At 46.7% G+C, this 12,350-nt stretch overlaps 1 protein-coding gene across 1 annotated transcript in view; it reads right to left on the bottom strand.

Annotated features, from left to right (window-relative positions):
* Window positions 1-8,660, bottom strand: part of LOC147737824 (uncharacterized) — a 56,640-nt gene extending 47,980 nt beyond the window's left edge. The window contains exon 1 of the mRNA XM_086924981.1: window positions 7,337-8,660. Within this exon, the coding sequence (XP_086781107.1) occupies window positions 7,337-8,660 (1,324 nt within the window). The remainder of the gene's footprint in view (window positions 1-7,336) is intronic.
* Between the last annotated feature and the right edge of the window lie 3,690 nt (window positions 8,661-12,350).

Below are 12,350 nucleotides of genomic sequence, written 5' to 3'. Positions count from 1 at the left end.
GTATTTGTATACTGACATTTTCACAATAAAGGTTTTTAAAACAAAACACGGTAGTAGTATTTACATTGGTAAAGTTTTTACTTTTAGTCACTGTTTTCGAATCAGTAAAAGGCAAGTGAAATAAAGCAGTCCAATTACATGACGGATAAAAGGTATAATATGTAGGCACGCAGTAAAGATAAATGGTCAAGGGCAGTTGTGTTTTCCACTCCTGCAACATAAAGTGATCGATAAGAATCTGATAATCAGGCGTATCGGCGACTAAGACAGCAGGCCGAGTCTCTTTTACTCAACGGCTCCGTCATGGAACGAAGAAACGCCCTTTTTCTCGAAAAAGGAATATATTTTACTTGCAGGACAGTTGTAAATTTTCCGGGAAAGTACATTAGCCTGGAATATTATAACATATGTTTAAAAAAAAATAATGTTCAAAAACAATAAAAAGCGTAATTTTTAGGTCATATGACCAAGCTTTTCATCATTAAAATAACAAAAGTAAAATGAACCAATGAAAAGTTTTATTAACAAGTCACATGACCTGTTATGCTTACGTTACGCGCTGCGCGCCGCGCCTCGGATCACTTCCGGGTGCGCTAACGCGGCGTGTCATATAACGCATTACGCGACAACGTAGGTCAAGAATATAGTCAAAATGTCTCCACCAACCAGCGTTCGGAACACAACCCCTTTCAGCAGTCCAAAAAGTTCTGTTAAATGACAACAGAGGGGACAGGCAACAAGAACCATCAGTCAAAGAGGGGAGGGCAAGTTCTTCTCTTCCGGGTCATGTTGGGGCGCTACCGGAACTGATCGAATTGGTAGTCTACAGTGTTTCTGGATGTTTCAGACTAAAGCTGGCGTCAGCATGAGAGCACTACCATCTCGTAGCTCCGTTGTGGCCATTCCACGAGCAGACATGGCAGCCGCTCCCCACCAGAAGCCTGCGGGAGTCGGGGGCCCCCAAGACTTTTGTAGAATCTTCACGGCTGAGGGGACGCTTTCGAGAATGGGACCCAAGCCCTATCAGGGAAGCGTCCGAGTTCAAAGGTGTCCCAGGGCCATTTTAGTGGACCAGGCCCAAAACCGAAGAGCCGGGCGCCATTTTGAGAGTCATGTGGCAGCCGCCTATCGCTGCACCGCAAGAGCGGGAGCAACTCAACTACATGGTGAGCGAGACGCTGTAGTCGCAAGAGCGGGCGGTAAACAGCTGAATGGCGGAAGAGGCACAGTGTAGCAAAAGCGGGCGGAATGGCAACTGAAACGGTAAAGGGGCGCCCCACTACAGCGTGTCTTCAGGTCAAACGGATTGTGGGACAAGGTCCAGAATTGAAGAGTCATCAAAAGGCAAAAAGTTCCGCCGGACCCCGGGAGCCGGCCGCCTATGTCGGGGGCGATCTCAGGCTACACCAGTGCTATAAGACTTGGGGAGGGGGTCGGAGCCAAGCGTCTTCTCCGAGTCCGTGCCATCACACCGCCCCTCGGGGGCCTCCGTCAAGCGGTTTAGGGAGGTACCATATAACATTGTTTTCAAATGCAGTCAGGTCCACAAACGACCCTCACTTACTTTGAGAATAGTGAAGCTGCAGTAGGTGGAAATAAGCTTCAGACAGTCTTACAAGCACTGCTTTTGTAAACATTTTTAGATTTTTTTGTATTTTTGCACAGTTTTATATATTTTTTTGGTTTTTGATGGAGGGGAAACAACAAAGCACAGGCATTGAAAAAGGCTCAAACTCAGAACTCTGAACTATGGCACCCAACATCCAGGACTTGCCATCCGGATCTTGGCGCCTTGTGCTGCTTCCGACCTATTCACACATCGGTCCCCTACTGACATCATCTTATAAACCAACGTTATGTAAATAGTTATTTAATAAAATGTTTTACCCTGTTTCTTTGCTGGTGTGTTGTCTATATTTTTAATATTTGCATAGGGTTTGTCGTTATTTTGGGCGGGATGGGTGACGGAGCCGAGCTGTCTTGCAGCCCTCATGGTGTGGAGCTCAGTTCATCTCACTATTTTCGTATTTCTCATGAAGGGTTGTTTATAATATTTCTATTTTAGCGAGGTCAAAAAAAGATCCAATTAGTGGCCTACTGATTTTGCTCGATTACTTTTATTTTTTTACACGATTTTTCACGATCTGCAAAGACTAAACAGAGTATTGCGACTTTGTGCTTGTTTGTAAATAGAGAATGAACCAAAGAGAATCAATTGTAAAACAGTAAATGCTTGGATAATAATCAATCAAATGGAGAGACAAGCAGGCAGGACGGATTACAACGGGGGTAAAGGCCTGCGTTAACTACTCTTCACTATCTGCAAAGAGAGAGTACTACTAAGAGAAAAGAGGGGAGGGGGGCAGCGTTCAAAGCACATCAGCGTGCATAAACACGAAAAAGTTTTTATCTATCACGTACTTGACATTTTAAAGCTTTTCATATTTGCTATTAAAAAACCATTGAAATTCACTGAAAAAACCATAGGTTATAGTCGATATATAGTTAGGAATTTGCATTTACAAAACCTTGAAAATTCAATGAAAAAACCATTGGTTTTAGGCCATATATAGTTAGGGATTTGCATTTACAAAACCTTATTTTACTCGCATAAAACCATTGAAATTCCATATATAGTTAGATGCGCTAACTATATATCGCGCACCCGCAATCCACTGCTGATGATGTCACATATTACATCATTCATGACATGGTCAGTGACATCACTGATGACATCACTGATGACATCTCAAATGACATCACTGATGACATCACTGATGACATCTCAAATGACATCACTGGTGACATCACTCATGATATTCATGTGATAATACAATGAACCTCTTCAGACTGTAATATAACCTTAGATACAATCAGTGTAAACAGACACTCACAGACTGTCACTCATCCATGGAGTTACTCACACAACTAGTCAGTCATGCAAACAATCAATCACACCTCCATTTCCTCAACTATACAGTTATACAAACTTTACTTATTCAAACATATACTAACACATATTTTCTCTCTCATACAATCCCTGATACAAGTTCACAATGATCCATACAGCCACTCACACATTCACTGGCTCTTATGCACAGTTATTTATATATGTCAACTCTCACATGTACTGTGTTTTACATATGTACTTACTTTGACATGTAACACTGAGATATCCATTCACTCACCAATACACTCATGCACACAGTCAACCACCCATACAGCTGTTTCCACATGCAGTTTTGAACCCATACATCTAGTGAATCAGCTGTTCACACATCTATGCACAGAGTCACACACCTCCCAGCCACTCACACACATACTCAGTCTCCCATACAAATACTTGGGCAACCAATCAATAACCCATATAGTTACTCATATAGCTACTTAGCAACACATGCAACAGTTTACAGAACAACAGACATAATGATGCACAAATTAAGACAGTTTAGTCACTTACCCATGCACTCAGTGAGACACATTTAATCACTCACTCATACAGTCAGTCATGCACCTACTAAATCCTTCATCCAGACACTTATACATCCACTCATTCTTCAATATGTAAGACCTATTTTAACTTTACAGAAACATACAGTCACTGGATGTTGTCATCAGTGATGTCATCAGTGATGTCATTTGAGATGTCATCAGTGATGTCATCAGTGATGTCACTGACCATGTCATGAATGATGTAATATGTGACATCATCAGCAGTGGATTGCGGGTGCGCGATATATAGTTAGCGCATCTAACTATATATGGAATTTCAATGGTTTTATGCGAGTAAAATAAGGTTTTGTAAATGCAAATCCCTAACTATATATGGCCTAAAACCAATGGTTTTTTCATTGAATGCGAAATTTCCTAGCTATCGTAACGGAAAGTTTCAATTCTATTAAGGACTAGGAGGCGAGGATTATGCAGTCCTTTCTTCTCTTTATTATAATCAGCACTTCAAAGAAAAACCAATCAAAACATTTTTCTTGAACCACAACTCCCATGAGCACATGGGAAAACAGTGTCCATAGCAACCAGCAACCAATGATGGCTCCGTCCGCCGTATAACTAGCCATGACGTCCTCTTCTATTCCTCGTCTTCTCTGTGAGGCAGACCGTTTCGTAACACACCTTATTCTTTCTGGTCGTGACCTAAAGTAAATAAGGAAAACGTTATCCAGTCCTTCTGACCAGAAGCGAGGCACATCAATACATAGCATGTAGAAACTACGAAGCATGGTTCATGCATAAACAGTATAGTTGGCAAATCAGTTAACTGACATGGTCAAAACAGTGAGCTTCACAATGCATAGTATAACACGGTTGCAATACACTTCAAAAAGTAGTACTTACTGAAATACGATGGTACATGGGGGGGACGAGGCCGCCCCGGCTCGGGTGGGATAATCCTCGCCTCCTAGTCCTTAATAGAATTGAAACTTTCCGTTACGATAGCTAGGAAATTTCGCATTCTATGTCAGGACGGAGGCGAGGATTATGCAGTTTCAAAGCTTATCCACAACAAGCTCTGCTGCGCCATAGATAGGCTTGAAGTAAAACTTTTTGAAGGTAGATTCCGAGGACCAGTCTGCTGCCGCCATAATGTCCTCCAACCTACCACCTACCTGAATGGCTTTAGAAGCCATGGCACCTCTAACCGAGTGAGCTCCGAACGTGGTCACATCTATGCCCGCCTCGGCCATAAGCCAACGGACCCATCGGGCAATAGACGGGGATGAAACCGCTTTAAAAGGTTTCCTCAGAGCAATGAGGAGTTGACGCTCTCCCGGTGGGCGACAATCCTCGGTCATGTCTTCATACGCCTTGAGGCAACGCACCACACACAATTTAGGGTGATCTGAGAAAGATGGGTACGATACTGACCTGATGCTAGTCTTTGTACGCCTAGCCACTGTGAACGTTACCCCTTCCGGAGTAAATACTCGTGCCGAGACGTCTAGCGCCCGCACGTCAGAGACTCGTTTACACGAAATCAGACACAGCAACATAGCCAGCTTCGCTGACAGCTCTTTCCTAGACAGGTAGCTATTATCCCGCCAAGAGGTAAGGAACCTGAGAATGATATTGACATCCCAGAGATTGGAGTACCTGGGCTCGGGAGGAACCGAAAGCCTGGCGCCTTTCATAAGTTTGCAAACCCAAGGGTGTTCTCCCGCCGGGCGTCCATCGACGTGAACATGCCCTGCCGAAATGGCGGACCGGAAAGAATTAATGGACCGATACGCCAAACCCGAGTCGGACAGTTCAGCCAGGAAATTCAGAACGAGGGTAATGTCGGCCCCCACCGGATCGGCGTGTCTTCCCAGACACCAACGACGCCACCGCTGCCAAGCCGATCGGTACCTTTTGATCGTACCAGGGGCCCAGGCCTTACTGATGAGCTCTGCTGCTCCCGCCGAAAGGCGGTCGTCCTGCCACCGACCCCGGAAATCCTCCATGCCATGAGGACCAGGGTCCCTTGAAGTACTAGCGGGTGCCCTTCTCCCAGAGGCCCCGAAAGTAGCGACGGAAACGAGGGCAGTAGAATTGGACAGTCCCAAGACAGCTCCAGCAGTGAGGGAAACCATGCCTGAGCCCGCCAAAAGGGGGTCACTAGAACCAGGGATGCTCGCTGGCGGCGAACTTGAGCCGCTACTCGAGGAATCATGAGAAACGGAGGGAAGGCGTACGCCTGTTCCGTCGCCCAGTCCTGTAAAAAGGCATCGACCGCGACCGCCTCCGGGTCCGGCCTCCAGCTCACGAACCTGTGAAGTTGACGGTTGAGCCTGGAGGCAAACAGGTCCAGCGTGAATGGACCCCACGCTCCCTGCAGGGCCTGAAAGACCGCTGTGTGCAGCCTCCAATCGCTGAAGTCCAGGAAGTTTCTGGAGTGCCAGTCCGCTATCGAGTTCTGCGTGCCTGGGAGATATTCCGCCGAGACAGAAATCTGTTTCTCCAGGCAATAGTGCCAGAAGTCCTTCGCCATGTTCGCTAAGGCCTTGGACCGAGGTCCACCCAGGCGATTGATATACTGAACCGCTGACATGTTGTCCATGCGTAGTAGAATACAGCACGATACTTTGTTCTGCGTCAGGGACTTGATCGCAAAGGAGCCCGCCAGAAGCTCCAGGCAGTTGATGTGGAGACGGAGTTCGTCTTCCGACCAACGGCCTCCCATTGTGATCTCTCCGCAACGGGCTCCCCAGCCCTCCCTGCTGGCGTCCGATTCTATGATCAGGTCCGGGCTGGATCCGAAGATCGCTCTCCCGTTCCACGCACTCATGTGTTCTATCCACCATCGCAGTTCCGTCCTCGTTTCCTCCGTGAGGGAGATGAGTTCGGAATAAGTCAGGCCTTTGCGGAGGTGTTGTGCCTTCAGGCGTTGAAGAGCCCTGTAGTGTAGTGGGCCCGGAAAGATCGCTTGGATCGAGGAGGAGAGCAGGCCCACAACACGGGCCAGATGTCGAAGGGAGATCCTGTCCTTCCTCAGGGTCTGTGAAAGCTCCTTGCGGATCTTGTTCACCTTCCGCTGCGGGAGACTGAGATTCGCCGCCTCGGAATCTATGAGGAAGCCCAGGAAAGAGATTTGTCTCTTCGGGAGGAGATCCGATTTCGGGGCATTCACCACAAACCCCAGGTCCTGGAGCAGGGCAATAGTCATGGTCAAGTGTGACCGCAGACGATCCGACGATTGATCCATGATCAGGATGTCGTCGAGGTATATGATCATCCGAACCCCCCTCTCGCGTAGTGTTTCCACCACCGGCCGAAGGAGCTTCGTAAAGCACCATGGGGCCGACGAGAGGCCGAACGGAAGGGCTTGGAATTCGAAAACGTTCTCGTTCCACATGAACTGAAGGAAGCGCCTGTGAGGGGGAAAGATCGGTACCGTGAGATACGCGTCTTTCAGGTCCAGACGGACCATCCAATCCCCTTGAAGGAGAATGTCTCGGAGAAGATGGATGCCCTCCATCTTGAAATGGCGGTAGACCAACCACTCGTTGAATTCTCGCAAGTTGATAACTGGGCGAAAGCCTTTGTCCTTTTTCTGGACCAGGAAAATATTGCTGAGGAAGCCCGAAGGGTGCAGGCGCGTTCTGCGAATCGCGCCTTTTTTGAGGAGATCTGCAATTTCTGTGTCGACAAGAAGTCTGTCCTCTGAGGAAAAAACCAAGGGGCGAGGGCGAACTCTCTGTAGGGGAGTGCCGTAAAACTCTATCCTGAACCCCTTGACTGTCTGAAGTACCCACGGGTCCGAGGAGATCTTGCTCCAATTGTGGAGATGATCTCGAAGCCTCCCTCCCAGAACGACTGGGGAAAAAAGGGTAACACTCACCGGAGGGGCCTCCTGGTGCGTTTGCACCACCGTGGTAACCTCTGCCGCGCCCTCGGCCGGCACCTCTGCTAGGGTAGAAGTTCCCCTGGCGTCCATCCGTCCAGCCATTATTACGGCGCTGCTGGGCCTTGTTGTTAGGGCCTTGCTGGGGCTGACGGCCGGAGGAGCGACCCCGTCCTCGTCCGGCCCCAGCAAAAACCCGTCCTGGAAAAATCTTCTTTATGGACGTTTGTGCTCTGTCGAGTGCAGAGAAAGTTGTTACGAACTTGTTGAGTTCCCTAATAAACGGCTCACCAAAAAGCCTGCCTTGTGCAACAGGGCCTGCCTCTGACGTGGCTAGATCCCCTAGCTTCGGATCTATTTTAATGAGGAGGGATCTCCTCCGTTCTGCCGCCAACGCACAGTTTGCGTTCCCCAGGAAGCATAGGGCCCGCTGAGCCCAACCTGCCACGACCTCCGTGGACATCGGAGACCCCGACTCCTTGGCCCTCTCGGCCAACTGGATGATCTGGGTGACGGGGCCCACGGCGTCCAGGAGCTTGTCCTGGCAGCTGCGCCAGGAGCGATCGATACCCTTCCTGGGGTCTTTCATAAATTTGGCGAAGAACGCGTACAGCTTCTCGTCAATATCAGGAGTGGCTGCCACTCTGCCCTCCAGTTTAGGTCGAGGGCATTCACCCCGCATGCGGGTCCTAATCTCCTTTTCCAGGGGCTGGCGCACTTTACTGGCTACGTACGCCGCCACCTTGGGATCCGGGGTCCATTCCGACGAGCGCGGATGATAGATCCTCGCCGGGTCGAACATGTCCGGGACTTTGTCATCCCCTGCCAGGGACCCAGAGGAGTGCGACGCAGGACGCCAAGGGCGACCTGAGCCCTCATCCTCATCGTCCGAGGAGGACTCGTCCTCGGTTACACCCTCTCCCTCCAAGGGGAAACCATCATCCAGGTCTGAATTCGGGGCGACCTCGTCGCCATCATCTCCGGGGAAGAATCCCTCCCGGCAGGGTAGATTTTTAAGCGTCCGCGCACTTTTATGGAAGGATTCCCTCAGGCGGTCGAACTCCTCCAAGTGCCCCGCGTGACGCTTCGCCGACTTTTTTCCTCCCCCCTGCACGCCTTTAGTTCCGCGGGTCGCAGGCACTGCGCCACTGAACACCCCGGGGATACTCTGAGTGAGGGCCTCCACACTCTCCCGCAAAGGAGCCAGCACCGAATCCAGCGCCTGTGACAACGCGCGGCCAACCGCCGGCGGCAGTGGTTGGGAACAGCCAGGTTCCTCCGTCCCCTGAGTGAGGGGAGCCGACTGATCAGCAGTCTGCATCGTGTGAGGGTGAGAGCACTAACACCTTTATTCAATTACAGAAGGTAGCCCCCTCGCCGGTGCTCAGACAGTACCGCTGTCAACTAAAGGTGCGGTGACTGACAGCCACCACTAGAGGGCGACGCACACGAGGGCGCGCAAGTACACCGTCCCGGTGTCAGGCGAGGGTTGGTGAGTCAGGTGAAAAACCTGCCTCAGCGCACCGATCCGAGGGGCAAGCGCCGCAATCGCAGCCTTAACCCGAACAGCGGCGCCCAACGGATCTAAGGGGAAGCGAAGACGCTCTCCACAGAGCCCGCGAAGAGGGAAACGGCAGAGACGGCGCAAGCAGCGCCTGACGCACGTCGAACTGCCGAGGGGCTAAACAAATCAAGCGCACCGCAAAGCAAGCGCTATTGCACAAGCAAAACAATTTAATCTACACAAGACACCAAACGTCAGGAAGATAAAAGGTTTGACTTATCTGACGAGCAGAGAAGAAAGAGGAATAGAAGAGGACGTCATGGCTAGTTATACGGCGGACGGAGCCATCATTGGTTGCTGGTTGCTATGGACACTGTTTTCCCATGTGCTCATGGGAGTTGTGGTTCAAGAAAAATGTTTTGATTGGTTTTTCTTTGAAGTGCTGATTATAATAAAGAGAAGAAAGGACTGCATAATCCTCGCCTCCGTCCTGACATAGAATTTTCAAGGTTTTGTAAATGCAAATTCCTAACTATATATCGACTATAACCTATGGTTTTTTCAGTGAATATATATATTACCTACTGGCGGTCGCCAGTAGGTATATATAGTTAGGATTTTTTCTCTATGGGATTTTTGAAAATTCTATGTCTAATAACTTTGGCGTTTGTGGACGGAATTGGCTGAAATTTTCAGGAAAATGGAACATTTTGTTTCTGAGCAGCCCCTGACAATTTGGGGGGGTTTCATCAAGGGGGGGCCGAGAAAAAAGGGGGGTCCCAAAACGCGTTTTTCCCATGTTAATTTCCATAGGGCGGTTGGCCTCACTTTTAGCTCGAACGGCTGAATGGATTTGCACGAAACTTGGCAAAATTGTAGGGACTGTTAGCCCGATGTGCCTTTGCTAGGTCTCAATATATGTGCTCCAGTGGATTTTGAGTAATTTAGGTTCAAAAAAAGATATATATCTGGGCGGAGCCTAACCACACATCTGATCTGATTGGCTGTCAGCGCTTCATCCAAGAAGTGTTGGCAGCCATCTTGGGACCAATATACATGATAGCACCTCATTAAAAAGCATTGTAGTTAATAGAGGGTTTTAGGACTTTAGTTACATTATAAATCATTTGTTGATGGTACCATACTCGTTTTAGGAATTGTGGTGGGTTCTAAGGTGATTTTACCACATGAAAAAACCTTCTGCTGTGATATCATGAATATTGTTTGAAAGAAAACTAATATCTCGTGATTTTCCCACAGTAGTTTGGAAGGGGATCTATAAGCTAAACTGAAAGCATATTTTCTGTAAATTCACATTATCTTTCTCAGTCATGTGAAAATGAAGTCTGACATTCTCAGTAAAACATGTACATCCAACAAGGACAGAGACTGTCAGTTGATTCCTTTGTGTTCTACTGCAGCCTCCTAGAGTGTTCTAAAGAACAACTAGAGCGCTAACAGTCCTACTTATTACAAACGTATGGCAAACCTGAAGCCATCTTGATTGGAATAAAGTGGTAACTCTTAAAACATTTAATTTAAAAAGAAACAACATGAGGGGGTATATTTTGCCATAGAAAGTATGATTAGTGATGCAGAATGAAAAATTAGGGCACATTTTGAGTGACTTCTCAAATCCTTTTCTATTTCATTAAAACATTCTGACATGCAGTCTCCCAAAATGGCCACCAGAGACAAAAGAGCCCAAATGTAGCCCAAATATCACCCAGATGTAGCCCAAGTATAGCCCAATGACAGAATGTCCCAGAGTGTTCTAAAGAACAACTAGAGCACTAACAGTCCTACTTATTACAAAGGTATGGCACACCTGAAGCCATCTTGATTGGAATAAAGTGGTAACTCTTAAAACATTTAATTTAAAAAGAAACAACATGAGGGGGTATATTTTGCCATAGAAAGTATGATTAGTGCTGCAGAATGAAAAATTAGGGCACATTTTGAGTGACTTCTCAAATCCTTTTCTATTTCATTAAAACATTCTGACATGCAGTCTCCCAAAATGGCCACCAGAGACAAAAGAGCCCAAATGTAGCCCAAATATCACCCAGATGTAGCCCAAGTATAGCCCAATGACAGAATGTCCCAGAGTGTTCTAAAGAACAACTAGAGCGCTAACAGTCCTACTTATTACAAAGGTATGGCACACCTGAAGCCATCTTGATTGGAATAAAGTGGTAACTCTTAAAACATTTAATTTAAAAAGAAACAACATGAGGGGGTATATTTTGCCATAGAAAGTATGATTAGTGCTGCAGAATGAAAAATTAGGGCACATTTTGAGTGACTTCTCAAATCCTTTTCTATTTCATTAAAACATTCTGACATGCAGTCTCCCAAAATGGCCACCAGAGACAAAAGAGCCCAAATGTAGCCCAAATATCACCCAGATGTAGCCCAAGTATAGCCCAATGACAGAATGTCCCAGAGTGTTCTAAAGAACAACTAGAGCGCTAACAGTCCTACTTATTACAAAGGTATAGCACACCTGGAGCCATCGTGATGGGAATAAAGTGGTAACTCTTAAAACATTTAATTTAAAAAGGAACAAAATGAGGGGTATATTATGCAATAGAAGTTATTATTAGTGCTGCAGAAAGAAAAATTAGGGCACATTTTGAGTGACTTTTCAAATCCTCTTCTATTTCATTAAAAAATTCTGACATGCAGTCTCCCAAAATGGCCACCAGAGACAAAAGAGCCCAAATGTAGCCCAAATATCACCCAGATGTAGCCCAAGTATAGCCCAATGACAGAATGTCCCAGAGTGTTCTAAAGAACAACTAGAGCGCTAACAGTCCTACTTATTACAAAGGTATGGCACACCTGAAGCCATCTTGATTGGAATAAAGTGGTAACTCTTAAAACATGTAATTTAAAAAGGAAAAAAATGAGGGGGTATATTTTGCCATATGAATTATGATTAGTGCTGCAGAAAGAAAAATTAGGGCACATTTTGAGTGACTTCTCAAACCCTCTTTAATTTCATTAAAAAATTCTGACATACAGTCTCCCAAGATGGCCACCAGCGACAAAAGAGCCTAAATGTAGCCCAAATATCACCCAGATGTACCCCAAGTATAGCCCAATGACAGAATGTCCCAGAGTGTTCTAAAGAACAACTAGAGCGCTAACAGTCTTACTTATGACAAAAGTATGGCACACGAGAAGCCATCTTGATTGGAATGAAGTGGTAAGTCTGAAAACACTCAATTTAAAAAGGAACAACATGAGGGGGTTAATTTTGCCATAGAAAGTATGATTAGTGCTTCAGAAAGAAAAATTAGGGATCATTTTGAGTGACTTCTCAAATCCTCTTCTATTTCATTTAAAAAATTCTGACATGCAGACTGAAACATGCACTTTGAATACCAGCAGCAGACGTCCCTGGTGAGCAGTAGCTTTACTACAGTGATCTAATGTGCTAACATTCAGAATTTATGGCAAATGTGTGACACATCTGAATGCCTTCTTGATGGAACCAAAGTA

Source organism: Lissotriton vulgaris, chromosome 1_1 (assembly GCF_964263255.1).
Source record: "Lissotriton vulgaris chromosome 1_1, aLisVul1.2, whole genome shotgun sequence".
Taxonomy (NCBI): domain Eukaryota; kingdom Metazoa; phylum Chordata; class Amphibia; order Caudata; family Salamandridae; genus Lissotriton; species Lissotriton vulgaris.
This window is presented reverse-complemented; position numbering and strand designations above follow the sequence as displayed.